The sequence below is a fragment of the Hyaena hyaena genome, unplaced genomic scaffold, assembly GCF_003009895.1.
Source record: "Hyaena hyaena isolate Hyena2069 unplaced genomic scaffold, ASM300989v1 scaffold_766, whole genome shotgun sequence".
In the NCBI taxonomy this organism is placed as follows: Eukaryota; Metazoa; Chordata; class Mammalia; order Carnivora; family Hyaenidae; genus Hyaena; species Hyaena hyaena.
Window position 1 is genome coordinate 348,413 of NW_024081398.1, and position 22,841 is coordinate 371,253.

The following is a 22,841-nucleotide window of genomic DNA, read 5'->3' on the forward strand; positions in this document are numbered from 1 at the left end:
GCACAACACTCTCCTTCTCTTTTCGGGACCCACTCATTTCCCTCCAGGGACACACTTGTGCTGCTACCTCTCAGGCACCAAATTTTATGCACCTGTGAACCCCCTGCTGCTTTCGCTAAAATGCAAATTGTGATTCCGTGAACCTCAGTTGAGGCCAAGACCCTATATTTGCAACAAGCCCCAGGGTGACATGTCTGCTGCTGTCCTGAGAGCCCCAAACAGCCAGGGCCTGCGTCCTGACTTCCTCCTTGTGCTCACAGTACATGGAACCACAGGTCCGCTCCCGTAGGGTCTGTATTTAAATGATAGGACTGTTCACAGGCAAAACTATGTTCTCCCCAAGGGTTCAGAGATGTTACCAAGTGACCATGCCAGGGTCCAGTCTCCAGGCAAAGTGAGAGAAGACTTGTAATGAGAAGAGCATCAAACATCTCAACTACCACAAACATGACAGGAGTCAAGAGAAAAATAAAATAACTATAAAATTGGGATAAATTCAACATAGATTTTTATGGAGGACATATTCCATGCAGGTGAGACTCCTTGCCAAGGATACAAATATTTAAAAATATGGACTTTGCACTCGAGACCTAGGAATTAGAAGGGAAAGGGGACATAAATGTGGGGCAAAAAAAGAATGGAAGTGAGGTGTAGATTATCCATGGTGCAGATTACAGTGGTGGAAATTCACACCAGGCAGAGATTCCCTCCTCTTATAGATCAGAGAGGGCTTACTGGAGGAAGTGACACAAGATGCATGTGACCCATGGAGGTGCTCAGACATCATTTTTCTATAAGATAAATTAGAGATTTAAGTCCCAGAATCAGGTCAGAACAACAAATACTGCTAAATTACACTGTAACCCATACTGGCAACTGATCATTGAGTAGAAAGAAAAGACAAAAGTTGCACACAGAGACTTGAAAATCCATCACCGTTGAGCTGAGATTAGGTATGTCCTGGTGTCTGGGCTGCTGAGAATTTGCTCCAAAGGGAGGCCAGTGAACTGATGTCTCCAGTGTGTTTTCCTGGGAAGATCAAATTGGAAAGTGCTCTGCAACAGGTGGAGGTGAGGACTGTGGGGATGGGGAGGGGAGCGGTGGGAACAGGAGGGCTGAGAACAGGCAGGAAGGTGGGGAGACACTTGGGAAAGAGCAGGGAGGGTGGTTCCAGACTTACCAGCGCTTCCAGAACCAGAACGCAAGACCGGCCAGAAGCGCGAGGGGCACCATTATCTCCATGAAAACCCAGCCCACGGGGCGGTGCTGCTCTGTGGGTTTGGTGCACAGAGGGTGTCACTTCCCACCCACCCCAGGTTGGCCTGCACCTTCCTGGTCCTCTCTGTTCCTGTCGCCCTCTGCCTCACCAACTGCCCTCCCTCTTTCTCTCCTATTCCTACTCAGAGAGGGACACTTCACCAAGCCCTCTGCCGTCTGCCACATCTGTAGGATCCTCACCTTCAGCTCTCCATTTCTTGGGTTATTAATTTGATGTGCTTTATGATCTGGAGTCCCTAAAATCCAAAAATTTTCATCTCACTCTGCTCTGCTGCAGGATCACCCACCTGCTTTCCCAACCAGGCACCACCCCTTTCTCACCCCAGTACAGGACCATGTCCTGGCCTCCTAGACTGCTGTGTCTCACTCGGCAAGACAGGCCGGCCGCCTCCCTGGCTGCCACTTCCAAGGAGACCTGAAGATACCAGGTCCCGTCGGCCTGGGGCAGGATGTCATCTTGCTGGGTGCGCTGCTGCTCCTGCTCACCCCGCATCCACATCACCCACACTGGCTTTGGGTGGAAGCCGGAGACGTGGCACACCAGCAGCAGACGGCCAGGGCCGGGACTGGGGCCGCTGGACAGCCAGGCCTCTGGCCTCACTGCAGAGACAGGACAGGTATTCTCAGACTGAGCACTCAGACTGCAGCAGGCCTTCACATCACGTTAGAAACACACATCTTCCCACCTCTAAAAACCTGTCACCATCATCCCCTCTCCCTCTTGGCCCCTACTCCACTGAATTTGACAATATGGTGCAAATTTATGACGGCAAAGAGAGAGAATTCTTGCAGGGATGAGCAGGACTGACCTTGTCGCTGCAGGTCTGCCTTCCCTGCATCAAGAAGACCCAAGAGGAAACGGGGGCAGATGTCATTAATATTTGTTTGTATCCTTAAGTTGACCACATGGTACTGATTGAACAGTTTGCAGACCTGCTGAGCCCTCCTTCCTCCCTTTGGAGATGGCCACCATGATGTGTTCTGGAAGCTCATGAGATCTGATCCTTGATATGCAATCTTCATGAAGCCTACTGATGATTCTCCAAAATGGGAATCACAGCCTCCTACCAGTTGTATCTGAAAAGGATCTGGGAAGAGAGACTGTGAGTTACAGGAAATGGAGACGGAAAGAGGTGAAACGGGATGAGTGGAAGCCAAGAGAGAGGAAGCAAAGGGAGAAGTTGAGGGTATTGGAAGGAATGGAGCAACGTTTGGTTTCAGTGGAAGCTCAGACCGAGGGGAAGTGGTGGTCGCTGGAGGCAGAAGAAAGGTGAATGACTGAGAAAGCAACACATGTTGGAAGAGAAACAGGAAGGATGTCGGCAGAGAACAAGGAGGGGCTCGGCGGGAGAGCTGTGATAAAACCATCAAGGGTGAGGGGAGAGCAGTGGGTAGAGGGAACACATAGACAAATGTCGCTGATAGGACTGAATGGAAAGAAAAACACATTTCAAGGATCAGCCACAGAGTGAGGGAGAAGAAAGACTCTGGCTGGAGGCCAGGGAATGGGGTGGTTGGAAGACTCTTGTGGGAGACAGGAGAACACAGCCAGAGGTCTATTAGAGGAGGGGGAAATAGCAGAAGATGGGAAGCTTTGCAAGATTGGAGTCTGGCTTTTACCCTCTGAACAGAAGGGTGTGATTCAGTTCATGATGGGAAGGTATGAGGTTCAGAAACTAGTGGAGGCTCTTTCCTGGAGGAGACACACACACACACACACACACCTGCCACCTCCATCCCACCTGCTCTGAGGGACCTGAACTCACATTCAAGCTGCCATTGACTGACACGGTCCTGAAATATCAAGGGAAATCTAGTGGAGAATGTATGAAATGACTTTTCTTGTTCCACCAGCTCCTCATTGCTGAAGTTGCCCCTGGACCAAGGCCACAGATAAATGAAAGCACCAGTCTTGCTGTTCCAGCCATGAGTCTGCAGCTCGTCCAGCCAAGCTGAGCCCTGATTCTGTGTCCAGGAACGGTTGTAAAAGGATGTTGTCAGGACAACTCGAAATGAGATCGGCTCTTGGAAGTCTGTGCCAAAAGAACAGATAGACTGAAGAGGAGGGTATTGGAAGGAGAGAGAAGGCAGAAGAAAGGTGCCAGGGAGGGGCACAGAAATCTGGAGGGCAGGGAGCCATAGTTCTCTCAGGAGACATGTGCTGCCCCAGAGCCCTGAGCTTCCTACCCATTGTTCAGAAGAACACAGTCCCTGGGGCAGGGATGCTCAGGAACAAACCAGGCTGACATCCCTCCCTCCCCAGGTATGTGCTTGGGAATTCACACCACAAGGGCAGACACACAGAGAGACAAATGCATATATGTACAAACACAAACACTCAGAGCTGCATATGAATGCACAAACATAGGCATGTATATAAAGAGATGTACAGACACACATAGACACACACAGAGACATGCAAACAGGCACCTATTCGCACATGCTCATATATATTTACACACCCATGTACACAAGCACATGTACAATGCCACAAACACATATACACATACAGACACGTGCACACAAACAAGCGCACACAGGTATACATATGTAAGCATTCACACTTGTGCACCCAATGGGCAGGGCCACAGTCCTCACCATCGTCACTGGCACCACCTGGGACAAGAACCATGAGCAACACCAGTTGCAACAACAGCATCTTATTTGCAGATGTTCTTTCTTTCTTTTAGAAAGTGGGTCTTTGGCATCTGTTCTAACAAACCTCCCCACACACGGCTCCTCTCTTCTGACTTCCTTCTCAACACACAAGCCTTCCGTAAGTCTCTGCAGCAATGCAAATGGGCTCCGCCCTCAACCTTGGACACCAACTCAGACTCTCACTTCCCCTCTGGGTCTGACTCTCCTCTCCGGCTCCCGGCTTCTTCCTGTCACCTGCCTCCATCCTGCTCCCCGAGGCCCTAACTCAGGTGCTGGGGAACAAGGCTTGTGTGGCATGGAAAAGTGACCCTACCTCCCGTGCCTTTTCTTCTCATCCAGACAGTAACCCATGAAAACACATGAATCCCCAGCCCCCAGCCCTGGACTCTGCTGTCACTCTGTCCCTCTTGCCCTTGGGACACTCCCCGTGGACTATCTCATCCCCACCCAACCCATTCACATCTCTACCTATCACTGCTTGTGCTAAAAAACAAAATCAACCAGATACAGTTGAAGGTCACCTTCCCCTAAATGGGAGGGTACAGGTCTAATCATGAAAATGACCTCATCTCCTTGGGGGATGGAGAGGGTCCATGTGAGAGAGGACCTCACTTGTGATGAACAGAGAATTTCTCACTGATGGGGAAAGACTTACATTTCTGGTGGAGGTTGGAACAGCACTTGCATTAGGTTAAACAAGGTTTGGGAAACTGGTCTGGCCCAAGGCACCATTTTGAGCCCATGGGTTTCTTTTAACCCTTCTCCTATTTGCTTTTCCAGATTTCCCCATGATTGCCTGTGTAACAGCGTCAACCACCACCAGGTCACCATTACTTTTAGGGGAGAATCAGTTGCCATCACAGGACACTGAAACATCTGAAGAATCCTCCGTCATTCCGACTTGCATTAATGCACATTCACTCACCAAACAGTCACTTAACACCTATCTGGATCCAAACACCATGCTGCACTCATGAAACTACAGTGTTCATGGGGCGCCTGGGTGGCTCCATCAGTTGAGCATCTGAGTTTGTCTCAGGACATGATCTCATAGTCGTGGGCTCAAGCCTGATGTCAGGCTCTGTGCTGAGAACTCAGAGCTTGGAGCCTGCTTCAGATTCTGAGTCTCCCTCTCTCTCTCCCCCTCCCCTGCTCATGCTCTCTCTCTCTCTCTCTCAGAGATCTCTTTCTCTTTCTCAAAAATAAATAGACAATAAATTTTTTTTTAATTAGAAAAGAAAATACAGTATTCACCATGCAATCACTTTATTCAAGGATCTTTTAGTCTCCTTGGGAAGAGAAACACATAAACAACGAACTATTCATTTTGGTGTCCTGAGTTAGTGTTCCTTTGTTCGATTTTTTAAAAATTTCCACTATAGTTAGCATGAAGTGTTATATTAATTTCAAGTATATATCATCCAGAGTCATCAATATATGGATAATCCTAATCCCCTCCACCTACTCCACCCATCCCCTTCCCACCTCCAGTCTGGTAACCAGCAGTGTGTCCTCTACAGCTAACAGTCTGGGGGTTTTGATTGTGTCTCTTATTTGTTTGTTCATTTGCATTGTTTCCTAATTTCCACCTATGAGTGAAATCAAATGGTATTTGTCTTTCTCTCACTGACGTATTTCAGTTACCATCGTATTCTCTCATTCCATCCATGTGGTTGCATGGCAAGATTTCAGTCCTTTTTATATCTAGTGACATCCCATTGTATGTACATACCGCATCTTCTTTGTCCATTCGTCTATCCATGGACACTTGGGCTGCTTCCATGTCTTGGCTGATGTAAATAATGCTGCAATAATCATGCGGCTGCATGTATCTTTTCAAATTGCTATTTTCATACTACTTGGGTAAATATCCAACAGTAGAATTAATAGGTCATATGGTAATTCTGTTTTTAATTTTTTCAGATACTATTTTCCACAGTGGCTGCACCATTGGCTTTCCCACCAACAGTGTTCAGGAGCTCCTTTTTCGCCACATCTTCCCCAACACTTGTTTCTTGTGTGTTTGAATTAACCACTCTGACTGGTGTGAGGTGACATATCATTGTGGTTTTGATTTACATTTCCCTAATGGTGAGTGATATTGAGCATCTTTTCGGATATCTGTTGGCCATCTGGATGCCTTCTTCAGAGAAATTTCTATTCATGTCTTCTAATTATTTGTCCTTTTGCTGTTTGAGTTGTACAAGTTCTTTATGTAATTTGGATACTAATACTTTATCAGATATGTTATTTGTTAATATCTACTCCCATTCCATAGGCTTCCTTTGAGTTTTGTTGGTTGTTTCCTTTACTGTGCAGAAACTTTTTATCATGATGTAGTCTCAATAGCTTATTTTTCCTTTTGCTTCCCTTGCTTTCAGAGACATATCTAGAAATAAATTTCTGTGTCCTATGTCAGAGACATTACTGCTTGGGCTTTCCTAGAATGTATATGATTTCAGGTCTTACATTTAAGGACAATTCACATTGAGTTCATTTTTCTGTATGGTGTATGAAAGTGGTCTAGTTTCTATCTTTTACATGTAGCTGTCCAGTTTTCCCAACACCATTTCTTGAAGAGACTTTCTTTGCATATTCTCACCTCCTTTGTCAAAGATTAATTGGCCATAAGATCATTGGTTTATTCTGGGCTCTCTACTCTCTTCCACTGATCTATATGTCTACTTTTGTGCCAATACCATACTGTTTTGATTACTACAGGTTTGTAGGATAATTTGAAATCTGGAATTGTGATACTTCTAGCTTTGTTTTTTTCTTTTTCTTCTTTCTTTCATGATAGCTTTGGCCATAGTCTTTGGTGGTTGCATACAAATTTTAGGATTTCTTGTTTTAGTTTTGTGAAAAATGTTATTGGTATTTTGAAAGGCATTGCATTAAATCTGTAGATTGATTTGGGTAATATAGCCATGTTCCCAATATTTGTTTTTCCATTCCATGAGCATGGAATAGCTTTCCATTTCTTTGTGTCACCTTCAGTTGTTTTCATCAATGTGTTATAGTTTTTAGAGTACAGGTCTTTCACCTCTTTGGTTAAGTGTATTTCTAGATGTGTTATTTTTTTGGTACATCTATAAATGGGATGATTTTCTTAATTTCTCTTTCTGCTGCTTCATTATCTGTGTATAGAAATGCAAGGGATTTCCCTATGTTGATTTTGTACCCTGTGACCTTACTGAATTCATGTATTGGTTCTAGTAGTTTGGGGGGAGGAGTCTTTAGGGTTTCTATATATAGGGTTGTGTCATTGCAAATGTGAATGTTTTTCTTCTTCCTGACTAATTTGAATACCTTTTAGTCTTTCTTTTGTATGATTAGTATGGCTGACACTTCCACTATTATGTTGAATAAAAGTGGTGAGAGTGGAGAGTGGACATCCTTATCTTCTTCCTGACTTTAGGGGAAATGCTGTCAACTTTTCACCTTTAAATATGATGTTAGCTGCGGGTTTGTTATATACGATCATTATTATATTGAGTTCCGTTACATCTACATCTCTTTTGTTGAGATATTTTATCATCAATTGATGTTGTACTGTATCAGATGCTTCTTCTGCATCTATTGAAATGATCATACAGCTTTTATCCTTTCTCTTGTTGATGTCATATATCATGTTGATTCCTTAGTGAATACTGAATGACACTTGTACAGCAGGAATGAATTCGACATGATGGTGAGGAATGAATTTTTAATATAGTGTTGGATTTGGTTTGCTAATATTTTGTTATTATTGGATTTTGGATCTTTGTTCATCAGAAGTATTGGCCTTCTCTCTTTCTGTAGTGTCTGTCTGCTTTTGGTATCAGAGTAATGCTGGCCTCATGGAATGAATTTGGAAGTTCTACTTCCTCTCCTATTTTGTGGGACAGTTGAGAAGAATAGATATTATTTCTTCTTTAAATTTTTGGTAGAATTTTCCTGTGAAGCTGTTAGTCCTGGACTTGTGTTTGTTCAGAATTTTCTCACTACTGATTCAATTTCATTGCTGGTAATTTGTCTGCTCAAAGTTTCGATTTCATCACGCTCATTTTGGGAGGTCATGTGTCTCTAGGAATCTGCCCATTTCTTATAGGTTGTCCAATTTGGTGGCATATAATTTTTTCATAATATTCTCCTAAAATATTTTGTATTTCAGTTGTGTCAATTATTGTTTCTCGTCTTCATTTCTTATTTTGTTTACTTCAGCTTGTTATTGCTTTCTGTCTTTTTTAAATGTATCTGGCTAAATGTTTTTCAATTTTCGATCTTTTCAAGAATCACCTCCTGGTTTCATAGCTCTGTTCTTCTGTGTTGTTGGGGTTTTTTTTTCTGTATCATTTATTTCTGTTATAATCTTTACTTTTCCTTTCTTTTACTGCTTTTTGGTTTTATTTGTTCTTCTTCTAGCTCCTTTAGTGGTATGGTTAGTTTGGTTATTTGAGATCTATCTTGTTTCTTTAGAGAGAGCTGTATTGCTATGAACTTCCCTCTTAAAACTGCCTTTGCTGTATTCCAAAAATTTAAGCCATTGTGTTTTCATTTTCCTTCATCTCCATGTATTTTTTTTAATTTCCCCTTTGATTTCTTGTTTGACTCATTCATTCTTTAGTAGCATGTTATTTAACTCCATGTATTTTATGCTCTTTCCAGATTTTTTTCTTGAGTCTCCTGTGTAGTTTCCTTTTGTTTTTGTCAGTAAAAGATGCTTGGTATGACTTTGATCTTTTTTAATTTATTGAGGCTTTTGTTGTGTAATATGTGATCTATTCTGGAGAATTTCGTGTGCACTTGAAGTGTGTATTCTGTTGTTTTAGGATGGAATGTTCTGATTATATCATTTAGATCTACCAGATCCAATGTGTCATTTAAAACCATTGTTTCTTTGCTGATTTTCTGCTTGTCTGTCCATCAATGTCAGTGGGGTGTTAAAGTTCCCTACTGATATTGTATTACTATGGATTACTTCCTTTATTTTTGTTATTAGCTGCTTTATGTATTTGGGTGCTCCCATGTAGAGTGAAGAAATATTTACAATTGTTATATTTCTTGTTGGGTTATTCCCTTTATTAGTATATAGTGTCTCTCTTTGTCTCTTGGTACAGTTTTTATTTTAAAAACTATTCTGTGTAATACAAGTATTTCTACCCTGGCTTCCATTTCATATCTCTTTGCTTGATAAATTCTTCTCCATCCCTTCACTTTGAATCTGCATGTGTCATTATGCCTGAAATGAGTCTCTGGTGGGCAGCATAGAGACAGAACTTGCTTTTTTATCTATCTCATCACACCAAGTCTTTTGACTAGGGTGTTTAATCCACTTACATGCAATATATTTACTGATAGGTATGTACTTATTGCCATTTTGTTACTTGTTTTATTGTTGTTTTGGCATTCTTTCTTTCTCCTCTTGTTCTTTTCTTCATGATCAGCTGGGATCTATAATGATATACTCATATTGTTTTCTCTTTATATTTTGAGTATCTATTCCTAATTTTTGATTTGTGGTTTCCATTCGGTTTCTACGTAACATCATCTGTATATAGCAGCCAGTATTAACTTATTGGTCACTTAAGTGATCCACGTTTTAGGTATATGGTGTTATACTTTATGTCCTTTTATTTTGTGAATCCTGTGACTGATTTTGTGGATATTCTTATTTTTACTGTTTTTGTGCTTACTTTGCTTTTGGTCTTTCCTCTCCTTTCTCCTCACTATCCCCTTTAATATTTCATGTACTCCAACAATAGCACTTCTAGGAATTTACCCAAGGGATACAGGAGTGCTGATGCATAGGGCCATTTGTACCCCAATGTTCATAGCAGCATTCTCAACAATAGCTAAAACATGGAAAGAGCCTAAGTGTCCATCAAAGGATGAATGGATCAAGAAGATGTGGTTTATCTATACGATGGAATACTACATGGCAATGAGAAACAATGAAATCTGGCCATGTGTGGCAACATGGATGGAACTTGAGGGTGTTATACTGAGCGAAATAAGTCAGGCAGGCAGAGAAGGACAGATACCATATGTTTGCACATATAGGTGGATTAGGAGGAACTTAATGGAAGACCATGGGGGAGAAGAAGGGGAAAAATAGTGGGGGAGAGGGAGGGAGGCAAACCACGAGAGACTCTTGAATGCTGAGAACAAACTGAGGGCTGATGGAGGGGAGGGGGAGGGGAAGGAGGATGATGGGCATGGAGGAGGGCACTTGTGGGGATGAGCACTGGGTGTTATATGGAAACCAACATGACAATAAACTATTTAAAAAAAGAAAAAATAATAATATTTCATGCACTGATGGTTTTGTGGTCTTAATTCCTTTAACTTTTGTTTGTCTGGAAAACTCTTCATCTCTATCTCTATTCTGAATGATAGTCTTGCTGGGTAGAATATTCTTGCTTGTAGCTCCTGTTCTTTCAGCACTTTGAATATATCACACACTCCCTTCTGGCCTGCAAAGTTTCTGCTGAAAAATCAGCTCATAGTTTATGGGTCTCCCTTGTATGCAATGTTTTCTTTTCTCTTGCTGGTTTTAAAATTCTCTTTTATCATGATGCTTTGTCATTTTCAATACTAGGTGTTTTGATGTGGACCTCCTTGGATTGATTTTGTAGGGGCTCTCTGTGCTTTCTGATTCTTGATTTCTGTTTCCTTCATCAGATTTGGCAAGTTTTCTGTTACTATTTCTTCAAATGAATGTTTTTCCCTCTTTTCTCTCTCTTCTTCTTATGTGATTCCAAAAATTTCTATGTTATTATGCTTAATGATATCCCTGAGTTCTCTAAGTCTGTTTTCATTTTGTTTTCTTTTTTCTTCTCTCCTGTTAAGCTTGATTGCTTTACATTTCCCTGTCCTCCAGGTGGCTGATCCATTCCTCTGCTTCTATAGTCTACCCTTCATCCCATCCATGTGCTTTTAATTCAATGTATTGAGCTTTTCTTCTATGATTGGTTCTTTTTTTTTTCCATTTTCTCTCTCTTTGTTAAAAGCCTCATTGCGATCCTCCTCTATTATCTCAAGTCAAGTGAGTATCTTTTTGACGGTTACTTTATTTTTTTTTAATATTTTTATTTATTTCTAGGAGAGAGAGAGAGAGACAGCGTGAGCAGGGGAGGGTCAGAGAGAGAGGGAGACGCAGACTCTGAAACAGGCTCCAGGCTCTGAGCTGGCAGTCAGCACAGAGCCCGACGCGGGGCTCGAACCCACGAACTGCAAGATCATGACCCAAGCGAAAGTCGGTCGCTTAACCGACTAAGCCACCCAGGCGCCCCTATGACGGTTACTTTAAATTGTCTATCAGAGAGGAATTAAGGCAGCAAAATAGTGGGGGGGGGGGGCCTGAGCCTGCCCCCTTCCTTGAACACAGCTAGATGAATATCAAATCATTTTTGAATACCCAAGAAATTGGTCTGGGAACTGAGAGAGCAAAATTGCAGAAGTGGAGGTAGAAACATGGCCACATCATGAAAGGTAAAAACTGCAAATTGTTGATTTTGGGGACAAAAGACCTGTGGATGTGTCAAAGGGAGAAAGTCCTGATCATGGAGAGAGGAGACAGCAGAGAGGGAGCATGAAGGACAGAAAAAGAGAAAGTGGAAGGTGCCTGGAGAGGATTTCACAGTAAGAACTCTTCCCCAAACCCATTGACTGGAAAAAGAAGAGGGGGTGACCATCACAAGTTTTTATAAGAATGGAGTGTAAAGTCTAAAGTTTTCAAGGTCCACACCATCTCCAGTGTTCTGCCCAGAAGGTTTCGTGGTGCTCCAGTGAGGAAGGAGGGCAAAGAAACCAGAAATTGCTACCATAGTCTGAGTATCCCCTGGGTTACATTGGAGAGAAACAGTCCCCCTGCTTGGAGTGCATTTAGGAGAAGTGGCTTCTCTGGGGACAAAAACCTGGTGGGTACCAATGTGCTGCCCTATTCACAGGCATAGTAGCATAGACTCCAGTTAAAGGTGGCAAATTTTAGTGACAAAGTTTGGCTGAGCTTTACCATAAATCCTGAAATGCTGCACAGCTGCACTGGTATCTGGGACAAACTGTCGAAACAGTAAAAGCACAACAGACTCTCTCCCACAAGATCAGCACAAGTCCACGCTAATCTCTAAACTTCGGAGTTTTAAAACCCAGCTGCCTGTCTCAGATAAAACACAGGATGGGACACCTGGGTGGCTCAGTCAGTTAAGCATATGACTTCAGCTCCAGCCATGATCTTATGGTTCATGTGTTCAAGTCTGGCATCAGGCTCTCTACTGCCAACATGGTGCCTGTTTCAGATCCTCTGTAACCTCTCTCACTGACCCTCTCGACTATCTTTCTCTATCAAAAATAAATAAACATTTATTAAAAAAAAAAAAAAAAGAAGTATTGTGCTATGGCAAGCAGATAGTTCTGACACGTCGGGTGAAGGCAGGCATCTGGAAGAAGCCAGGGACACAAGAGTGATGACTATTTACTCTTCTGTGAGTGCTTCCCAAAGGGGGGAGGGTGCCAGCTTTTCACTCTGGGGATGAGAGTGGGGTGATGCCATTACCCCAGCCCCCTTCAGCGCTGTTTAATCTCAGTAAGCAAAACAGTGCCACCCAGTGGAGGCTGGAGTCCTTTACACCAAGCTCCACCCGCCTATAAGGAGCAGGTGCATTCTCCACTAGGGCAAGTTGGCCTGAGAATCAGCACAGATGATACGTTCCCCAGAAGCCTCTCACATACCAAGTCTACTGATTACAGAGTGCTGCAAAGCATCCGCTCGAGAGAAAATTGAATCTAGCTTCCTTTTTATTGTTTTTTCACTTCTTTTGTTTTATTTCTTTATTATTTATTGATTTATTTCTCTTATTTTTTAATCAGCCTTCTTTTATTTTTATGAATATAATTTATTGTCAAACTGGCTTACATACAACACCCAGTGCTCATCCCAGCAAGTGCCCCCCTCCATGTCCATCACACATTTCCCCCTCTTCCCCCACCCCACTCAACCTCAGTTTGTTCTCTGTATTTAAGAGTCTCTTGTGGTTTGCCTCCCTCCCTCTCTGTTTGTGGCTATTTTCTCCCCTTCACTTCCTCTCTGGTCTTCTGTTAAGTTTCTCAAGATCCACATATGACTGAAAACATGTGGTATCTGTCTGTCTCTGACTGACTTATTTCACTCAGCATAATACCTTCCAGTTCCATTCTCGTTGTTGCAAATGGCATGATTTCATTCTTTCTCATTGTCAAGTACTATTCCATTGTATAGATAAACCACGTCTTCTGTATCCATTCGTCAGTTGATGAACATTTAGGCTCTTTCCATAATTTGGCTATTGTTGAGAGTGCTGCTATGAACATTGGGGTACATGTGTCCCTATGCATCAGCACTCCCGTATCCCTTGGGTAAATTCCTAGCAGTGCTATTGCTGGGTCATAAGGTAGTTCTATTTTTAATTTTTTGAGGAACCTCCACACTGTTTTCCAGAGCAGCTGCACCATTTTGCATTCCCACCAACAATGCAAGAGGGTTCCGATTTCTCCACATCCTGGCCAGCATCTGTAGTTTCCTGAATTATTCATTTTAGCCACTCTGACTGTGTGAGGTAGTATCTCAGTGTGGCTTTGATTTGTATTGCCCTGATGATGAGTGATGTTGAACATCTTTTCATGTGTCTGTTGGCCATCTGGATGTCTTTCTTCTTCGGAAACGTGTCAGTTCATGTCTTCTGCCCATTTCTTTGTGTCTTCTTCAATTTTCTTTGTAAGCTTTCTATGGTTTTTAGCATACAGATCTTTTACATCTTAGGTTAGGTTTATTCCTAGGTATTTTATGATTCTTGGTGAAATTGTAAATTGGATCAGTTTCTTCATTTCTCTTTCTGTGGCTTCATTGTTGGTGTATAAAAATGCAGCCTATTTTGTACCTGGAACTTTGCTGAATTGATGTATCAGTTCTAGGAGTCTTTTGGTGGTGTCTTTCAGGCTTTCCATGCAGACTATCATGTCTTCTGTGAAAAGTGAAAGTTTTACTTCTTCTTTGCCAATTTTGATGCTTTTTACTTCATTTTGTTGTCTGATGGCTGATGCTAGTACTTCCAGCACTATGTTAAACAATGTGGTGAGAGTGGACATCCCTGTCGTGTTCCTGATCTCAAAGGGGAAGCTCTCAGTGTTTCACCATTGAGGATGATATTAGCTGTGGGCTTTTCATAGATGGCTTTTATGATGTTTAAGTACCTTCCTTCTATCCCGACTTTCTTGAAAGTTTTTAAAGAAAGGATGTTGTATTTTGTCAAATGCTTTTTCTGCATCTATTGACAGGATCATATGGTTCTTATCCTTTCTTTTATTAATGTGATGTGTCACATTGATTGATTTGTGAGTATTGAACCAGTCCTGCAGCCCAGGAATGAATTCCAGTTGATCATGGTGAATAATACTTTTTATTGAATTCTTTTTGCTAGTATCTTGTTAAGAATGTTTGCATCCATGTTCATCTTTTAAAAAAAATTATTTTTAAAAAGCAGACCAAAACACACATAGAATCTAACTTATTTTTTAATTTTAATTAATTATTACTATTATTTGGATCTGACTTCTTTAGCAAGCAGACCAAAACACATATAGGGTCTAGTTTCCTTTCATTTTTTTATTTTTGGAATTTTTCTTAATATAACCATTACTCACAGGAACAAAAATACTATACTCTTTATTAACAAAAAAAAAAAGCAGTGACCCAGACTAAATTCACCCCCCAAAAAAGAACAGGAAGAAGTCACAGTTGAGTATTAAATCAATACAGATACAAGTAAGTTGTTGTAACCAGAATTTAAAACAATAATCATAAAAATTCTACCTGAGCTTGAGAAAAGTATAGACGACATCAGACGGTTCCTTACTGTAGAGATAAAAGAACTAAAATCTATTTAGGAAGAAATTTAAGAATGCTATATCTGAGATGAAAAGTTAAATGGATGCAATGACAGTGAGGATAGGTGATGCAGAGGAACAAATAAACAAATAGAAGATAAAATTATGTAAAATAATGAAACTGAAAGAAAGTGGTAAATAAAGGTATTGGATCACAAATGTATACTTAGAGAACTCAGGAACTCCTTAATGCATAATAACATTCATATAATAGGAGTCCCAGAAGAAGATGAGAAGAAAAATGAGCAGGTTTATTTGAGCAAATTATAGCTGAAAAATTCCCTAATCTGGGGAAGGAAACAGACATAGAAATTCAAGAAATACAGAGTATTTCCATTAAATTTAACAAACCTGGTCATCACAAGACATAGTCAAACTCACACAACACACAGATAAGGAAGGAATCCTAAAAGCAGCAAGGGGGGAGGAGGGGAGTCCTTAACCTGTAAGGTAAACAGAGTAGGTTTGTAGCAGATCAGTACACAGAAATATGGCGGGCCAGAAGAGAGTGGTAGAATATATTCAACGTGCTGAATCAGGAAAATATGCAACCAAGAATACTTTATCCAGAAGGCTGTGATTCAAAAAAGAAGAAGTCATAAAGAGTTTCCCAGACAAACAGACACGAAAATATTCATGATCACTAAACCAGCCCTGAAAGAAATATTAAAGGGGACTCTTAGAGTGGGGTGAAAGACAAAGCAACAAAGACTAGAAAGGAACCGAGAACATCATCAGAAACCCCAACTTTACAGGTAACACCATGGCACTAGATTCATATCTATCAATAATTACTATGAATGTATATAGAATAATGTTCCAGTCAACAGACAGGTTATCAGAAGGAATAAAAGACAAGACCAATTTACATACTGCCTAAAAGAAACTCTTTTAAGACCTAAAGACACCTGCAGATTTGTCACAGACTTTGAGTCTGAAGTTCTCTCTTATCCAGCAAGAGAGCAGACACAGATTTGAATATGAGAGAGGCTAATGTCCAGGAGGAAACAAGAATGCCAAGTAAGGGTCCTTGGTGTGTAGTTATTAGGATTAAAAGACTTACACACATGATGGGTGTGCAGAAAGAGGCAATAAAACACTGATCATTAACTCATGTGTGTGAGAGAAAGGAGGTTTCAAAGGTCTGCGATGTTAGAGGTTAGAGTCAATACAAATCAAAGTCCCTGTACACACTCTGGGGGAGGAACCCACTGTTCTGGTTCTCAGGCACACTTTCCCAAGAAATGCAGCACCTGCCAAGTACAGGAGAGTGACGCTTGTGACTGTCAGTTTACGTCACATCTGTTGGCTCAGTGCTGCTTCCTGAAGCTAGTTTATGCTGAGGAACAGAGGGGAGAAACGGCACCAGCACCTTCCTTCACTCTCGGAGAAAGCAGTTGAGCTTGCCACTGTCCACAAAGCCCTCTCAGAAGAGCAATCTGCCCTCTTGAGTCCCAGGTATCCCTCAGACCCCTGCCTTTGCCCTATCTGTGTCCAGACTATCTGCCCACCCAGCAGCGCAGTGCTCTTGTGCTCTATCCCAGGCAGTCTGGTTGAATTTTAAAACCCCAAACCTTAGGGGACTGGGGTGGTGCAGACCTGCACTGGTCCTCTGGGGAAAGTCTCACCACATTCGAGACTAGGGCAGGTTTGTCCTAGAAGAGCAGTTGCACCAAAGCAGAGGGGCATGGGCTCTGTAATAAAGCGCAGAAAAAGCTGGTGTCCAGGTTAGCCACACTCAGCAAGTGTCTCTGTGCTTATGTTCCGGGGCTGAGGAGGGTAATTGTGCCTGCTGGCTCTTTAGTCCCCAGGGAGGTAATACTACCTGTCCCAGAGGCACTCCCTTTCCCCAAGGGTCCCTGGGGATCCTCAGGTGTTGTCTTCTACCTTGCTTCTCCACAGGAGCATTGCAGTGCCTACAGCACTCCCCAACCCCTCAGTGGAACTCTTAAAACACAAAACTCAGACCCTCTCATTTTCCCGGCCACTGGCTTTGGAGAAGAGTTCTGCTTGTACAATCCTCTATGCATCTCTCTCTCTCTCTCTCTCTCTCTCTCTCTCTCCCATCTATGACAAGGGCTCTCTCCCCTCCACAGCACCCACGGTCCATTTCTCCCCCAAATTATGTCTCTGCACCTCCCACCTTCCACAATGTAGCCTCTTCTCTCCCTCTGGTTGTGTAGTTTGTTCTCTCAGTCCTCAGGTTGATTTCCTGGGTATTCAGACTGATATGATATTTACCTAGCTATGTTCGAGGGACAAAGCAAGACTGGAATCCTGCTACTACTCTGCCATCTTAGCTCTCCCATTCTGACCATGTTTTTCTTTTTCTCTTCTTTTCATTATCCTTTTTGTGGTGAGAACACTTTGGGTCTACTTTCCAGTAAAATTTCATGCATACAATTTATCTGCCTTCTTCCATGAAGGTTTCATCCTCAGTCTTGCTCTCTGGTGCTGAAAAAAAAGAATTGTAGTTGTTCCAAGCTTCACACCCAGACCTTATCATCCAGGATAAGAGAGACCATCTCGTTCCCCTTCCATCAACTGCAAGAATCAGGCTGCGTGTGATTTGTGCCACCTGGAGCCAGTGCCTGGCCCCAAACCATCACTTTGGCCAAGGACAAGTGGCAGTCATGTGGTGATTGGCCTGAACTGAAGATTATCTGTCCCTTTTTCATCCTGTCACATTATCAAGAATCTTTCCTCCTGATGGACTCAAGCTCATCACAGCTGAGGGTTATACATGAAGGTGGAATCAACCAAACAAAAACCACATATTTGCCATGCAAGCGAACAAGATCTTACAGAAATAGCAACTTAATCCACGCAAGAGGTTTGGAAAAGTCTTATGATTTACTCTTCCCCTTCGAGTATATTCATCTTGGTCACTCTCCCCAATGTTATTTTCTAGAAGTGTCCACATGTGCAACAGTGGGAGCCTGCACTTGTGCTCTCTGGACATTCTCCTGCCCTGGGCCTCCTCTCTCAGCCCCTAAACAAATTAGAATTCAGCCCTTTCCCCCCAGTTCAACCCAAAAACTTCTGTACTAAAAAAGTAGATAGAAACAATGAAAACTACAAGCAAATGAGGAAAACAAGGTATTCAAGTTCCAAAGGCCGTGATAACCTTTACCTCCCCCACTGTTTTACACTCAAAATGTCCCTGCTGCATGGTAAGGGCTTGAGAATAGATTGTTGCGTGAATTAATGAAGCCTACAGTAACTGAAGACTATCCCTGGGTGTTTCCACTGCCCTTGGGGTCACAAGTCCCAAGGGTCCATGTTCACTATTCATGAAGTCGGTGCAGATTGGTCTACCTACTGACATTGATTTGTAACCCCAGACACATTGCTGTTCATGGACACGTAGAGTGGCCAGCATGCATCACACACTCCACGTGTTTCCTGGTAAGGCTGAACCAGGCACCGCTCTGCCTTCTTGTGTGAATTCCCACATTGAAAACACATGTCCTATTTAAGATCCATTTGGAGCCATACTTTCTGCATTTACACGCTCTTTCTTTGTGATTTTGTGTTTAAAATGGCCCTGAACCCCAGAGCTTCAAGGAGGACCAGTTGTCCTAAACACAGAAGGTGGGATGTGCCTCACAGACAAAACACCTGTGTAGGTAGGGCCCACTCAGACTCGAGGGGCAGAGTTGTGGGCCATGAGGTCAGTGGCAATGAATCCATAATGCAAATATCTGGCAAAACACAATGCAGAGTACTAACAACTATACGATCCCGGCAAAAATCTGGGAAAACAAAGAGGAAATTTGTGATGTCCATGTGGAGCCACTCCAGAAAGTGTTAAAGTCATATCTAGGTCAGGATGATGACATAATGGGAAAGGAGCTATATTCGTGGATGCATGAGATGATGACCATTTCTTGCTTATTTCTAAGAGCATCATAGGCAGGAGAGCTTGGAGGCTGAAAGCCAAAGACACTGGCAATCACAGTACCCAAGCCTGAAAATGTTAAACACTTCTGAACTGGCACTTTAGCATAGGGAAATAAAGCATACGATAAATTATTTGGCATATATATATATGGCACATATATATATATACATATATATAGGCCAAGACCCTATAATTGCAACAAGCCCCAGGGTGACATGTCTGCTGCTGTCCTGAGGGCCCCAAACAGCCAGGGCCTGCGTCCTGCCTTCCTCCTTGTGCTCACAGTACATGGAGCCACAGGTCCGCTCCCGTAGGGTCTGTATTTAAATAATAGGACTGTCCACAGGCAAAACTGTGTTCTCCTCAAGGGTTCAGAGATGTGACCAAGTAACCGTGACAGTGTCCAGTCTCCAGGGAAAGTGAGAAGGTTTTAATGAGACAAGCATCAAACATCTTAACTACCACAAACATGACAGGAATCAAGAGAAAAAGAAAAAACTATAAAATTGGGATAAATTCAACACAGATTTTTTTATTGAGGACATATTCCATGCAGGTGAGACTCTTTGCCAAGGATACAAATATTAAAATGACATGGACTTTGCTCACGAAAGGTCTAAGAAATAGAAGGGAAAAGGGACCTAACTTTGGGGAAACAAAAGATGAGAAGGGAGGCATACATTTCCAAAGAGAAACTAAAGGTGGTGGAAACACTCACAAAGCACACACTGCTTCCATTTGCGAATCAGGGAGGGCTCACTGGAGGAAATGACATCTGTTGCCTGTGTCCCAGGGAGGCACTCAGACTTCATTTTGAGTTGAGATAATTTTGAGATTTAAGTCCCAAAATCAGGTCAGAACTACAAATCCCTCTAAATTACACTCAGCTGATATCGACACCTGATCACTGAGCAGAGAAGAGACAAGCGTTGGACACAGAGACTTGCAAGTCCATCACTGCTGAGCTGGGTTTAGGGATGGCCTGGAGCCTCTCTCTCCAGGAAGAGGCCAGTTCACTGAGGTCTCCAGAGTGATTTCCCGGCAGGAACAAATTGCTTTGCAGCAGGTGGAGGTGAGGACTGCAGGGGGAGGAGCACTGGGAGGAGGAGAGGTGAGGAAGGCAGGAAGGTGGGGAGACACTTGGGAAGAGCAGGAAGGTGGCTTGGGAGACTTACCAGCGCTTCCAGAGCCAGAACGCAAGACCAGCCAGAAGCACCAGTGGCACCATCACCGCCAGGAAGGCCCAGCCCATGGGGCGGTGCTGCTCTGTGGGTTTGGTGCACAGAGGGTGTCACTTCCCACCAACCCCGGGTTGGCCTGCACCTTCCTGGTCCTCTTTGCACCTGTAACCCTCTGCCTCACCAACTACCCTCAGTTCTGCTCTCCCATCCTGGCTCAGAGATGGACCCTTCACCCAACCTCTGCTTCCTGCCCCATCTAAGCTCTTCATTTTTCAGGTCACTAAATTTTTGTCCTTTATGATCTGGAGTCCCTAGAATCCCATATTTTTCATCTCACTCTCTCGCTCTGCTGCAGGACTTCTCACCACCTTTCCCAGCAGGGCCCCGCTCTTTGTCACCCCAGGAAAAGACCACGTCCTGGCCTCCTAGACTGCTGTGTCTCACTCAGCAAGACAGGCCGGCCACCTCTCTGGCTTCCATATCCAAGGAGACCTGAAGATACCAGGTCCTGTCAGCCTGGGGCAAGATGTCGCCTCGCCGGGTGCCCGGCTGCTCCTGCTCACCCCGCATCCACATAACCCGCACTGGCTTTGGGTAGAAGCAGGAGACGTGGCACACCAGCAGCAGACGGCCAGGGCCGGGACTGGGGCCAATGGACAGCCAGGCCTCTGGCCTCACTGCAGAGATGGGACAGGTATTTTCAGCTGAGAGGGAAGATCTTCACATCACATTAGAGACACACATCCTTCCACCTCCTGAAACCTGTCAGCATCATTCCCTCTCCCTCTTGGCCCCTGCTGACCCTGAATTTGAGAAAATGGTGCAAATTTCTGAGTGCAGAGAGACAATGCTTGGAGGGATGAGCAGGACTGACCTTGTCGCTGCAGGTCTGCCTTCCCTGCATCAAGAAGACCCAAGAGGAAACGGGGACAGATGTCATTGATTTGTGCATGTGTCCTTACATTGACCAAATGGTACTGAATGAATAGTATGGAGACCTGCTGAACCCTCTTTCCTCCTTTTGGAGACGGCAACCATAACGTGTTCTGGAAGCTCATGACATCTGATCCTTGGTATGCAATCTGCACAAATCCTACTGAGGCTTCTCCAAAGTGCAACTCACAGCTTCCTGCCAGCTGTACCTGAAAGGGATCTGGGAAAAGAGGCTGTGAGATACAAGAAAGAGGGAGGGAAAGAGATGAAATGTGGTAAATGGAAGCCAAGGACAGTGAAAGCAGAGGTAAAAATTGAGGGTATTGGAAGGAACAGAAAAGTTTGTCTTGTGTAAAGGCTTAAAGAGAGGGGAAGTGTTGGTCGTTGGAGGCAGAGGAAGAGGTGAATGACTGAGGAAAGAACAAATGTTGGAGGAGAGATGGAATGGTGTGGGCTGAGAACAGAGAAAGGATCCTCAGAAGAGCTGGGATAAAACCATCTAGGGTGAAAGGAGGGCAGGGGGTCCTGGACACATAGAGGACACATAGAGGGGGTGGAATGGAGAGAGAAGCACATTTCAAGGATCAGTCACAGAGTGAGGGAGAGGAGGGTGCCCAGCTGGAGGCCAGGGATCAGAGTGGTCAGAGCACAGCCTGAGGTCAGTGAGAAGAGGGAAGTAGCAGAAGATGTAAAACTTTTCAAGAATCAGAGTCTGGCCGCTGCCCCCTGAACAGACGGGTGAGATTCACTTTTACAATAGGGAGATATGAAGTTCAGAAGCCAGCGGAGGCTCTTTCCTGGGAGAAGAAGGAACTGAAGGAGACACACACCTGCCACCTCCATCCCCCATGCCTTGAGGGACCCAAACTCACACTCAAGCTGCCATTGACTGACGTGGTCCTGAAACACTTATGAAACCCAATGGAGTATGAATAGAATAACTTCCATTTCCATGAACCTCCCTTTGGTGAAGTTGCCCCTGGACCAAGGCCACAGGTAAATGAAAGCACCAGTCTTGCTGTCCCAGCCATGAGTCTGCAGCTCACCCAGCCAAGCTGAGGCCTGATTTTGTGTCCAGGAATGGTTGTAAAAGGATGAGGTTAGGATGATTCGGAAGGAGATCAGCTGCTGGGAGTCTGTGGCAGAAGAACAGATAGACTGAGGAAGAGTAAGGCACTGGGAAGGAGAGAGAACAAAGAAGAAAGGTACCAGGGAGGAGCACTGAAATCTGGAGGACAGGGGGCCATAGTTCTCTCAGGAGACATGTGCTGCCCCGGAGCCCCAAGCTTCATACCCATCGTATCCATCGTTCAGAAGAGCACAGGGCCCTGGGGCAGGGATGCTCAGGAGCAAACCAGGCTGACATCCCTCTCTCCCATGTCTGTGGGGGGGAACCGCACCACAAGTGCCCACACACACAGGCACAAATGCACACATGTACACATACACTGAGAGCCACACACATATGCACACACCTAGACATATATATAAACACAGAACTGCAGACACACACAGATCCACACACAGGCACCTCGTATGCACATACTCATACACACTTACACACACAGGCAGACACAATAGCACATGTTCACACAAGACATGCCTGCACACACATGTACACACATCACACACTCATACACCCTCTGAGCAGGGCCTCAGTCCTCACCATCATCACCGGCACCATCTGGGAAGAGAACCGTGAGCAACACCAGTTGCAACAACAGCATCTTATTTGCAGGTGTTCTTTCTTTCTCTTAGAAAGTGGGTCTTTGGCATCTGTTCTAACAAAACTGCCCACACACGGTTCCTCTCTTCTGACTTCCTTCTCAGCACGCAAGCTTCCCTGAGTCTCTGCAACAGTGCAAATGGGCTCCGCTTTCAGTCCCAAGGCTGAACCACAGAGTACCTGGCTGAGGATGGGACTAGACCAGAGCAGAGGTAGTGCCCCCCTCTCGGTCCCAAGCAGGCAGCCAGCAGGGTTCCAA

The 22,841-nt window shown here is 43.8% G+C and overlaps 1 protein-coding gene and 1 pseudogene across 1 annotated transcript; both read right to left on the reverse strand.

Moving 5' to 3' along the window:
• Positions 1-1,176: 1,176 nt before the first annotated feature.
• LOC120221223 (T-cell surface glycoprotein CD1a-like) lies at positions 1,177-4,023 on the reverse strand. Its single transcript, XM_039218496.1, has 5 exons — positions 3,877-4,023; positions 3,045-3,311; positions 2,088-2,366; positions 1,600-1,878; positions 1,177-1,271 (listed from the first exon to the last, which is right to left on the reverse strand). The coding sequence occupies exons 1-5, from the start codon at positions 3,935-3,937 to the stop codon at positions 1,177-1,179; spliced, it is 981 nt and encodes a 326-aa protein (XP_039074427.1). The 5' UTR covers positions 3,938-4,023.
• Positions 4,024-19,913: 15,890 nt separating this feature from the next.
• On the reverse strand, positions 19,914-22,622 carry LOC120221227 (annotated as a pseudogene).
• Positions 22,623-22,841: the final 219 nt, after the last annotated feature.

Excerpts from the sequence above, each read along its gene's own strand:
- LOC120221223 (XM_039218496.1), bottom strand. The coding sequence starts at position 3,937 with ATGCTGTTGTTGCAACTGGTGTTGCTCATGGTTCTTGTCCCAGGTGGT. Across the intron at positions 3,312-3,876 it reads AGGTGGTGCCAGTGACGATG|ACTTCCAAGAGCCGATCTCA; the intron begins GTGAGGACTGTG and ends CTTTTGGCACAG. Across the intron at positions 1,272-1,599 it reads GGACATGGTCCTGTACTGGG|AGCAGCACCGCCCCGTGGGC; the intron begins GTGAGAAAGGGG and ends CCAAACCCACAG.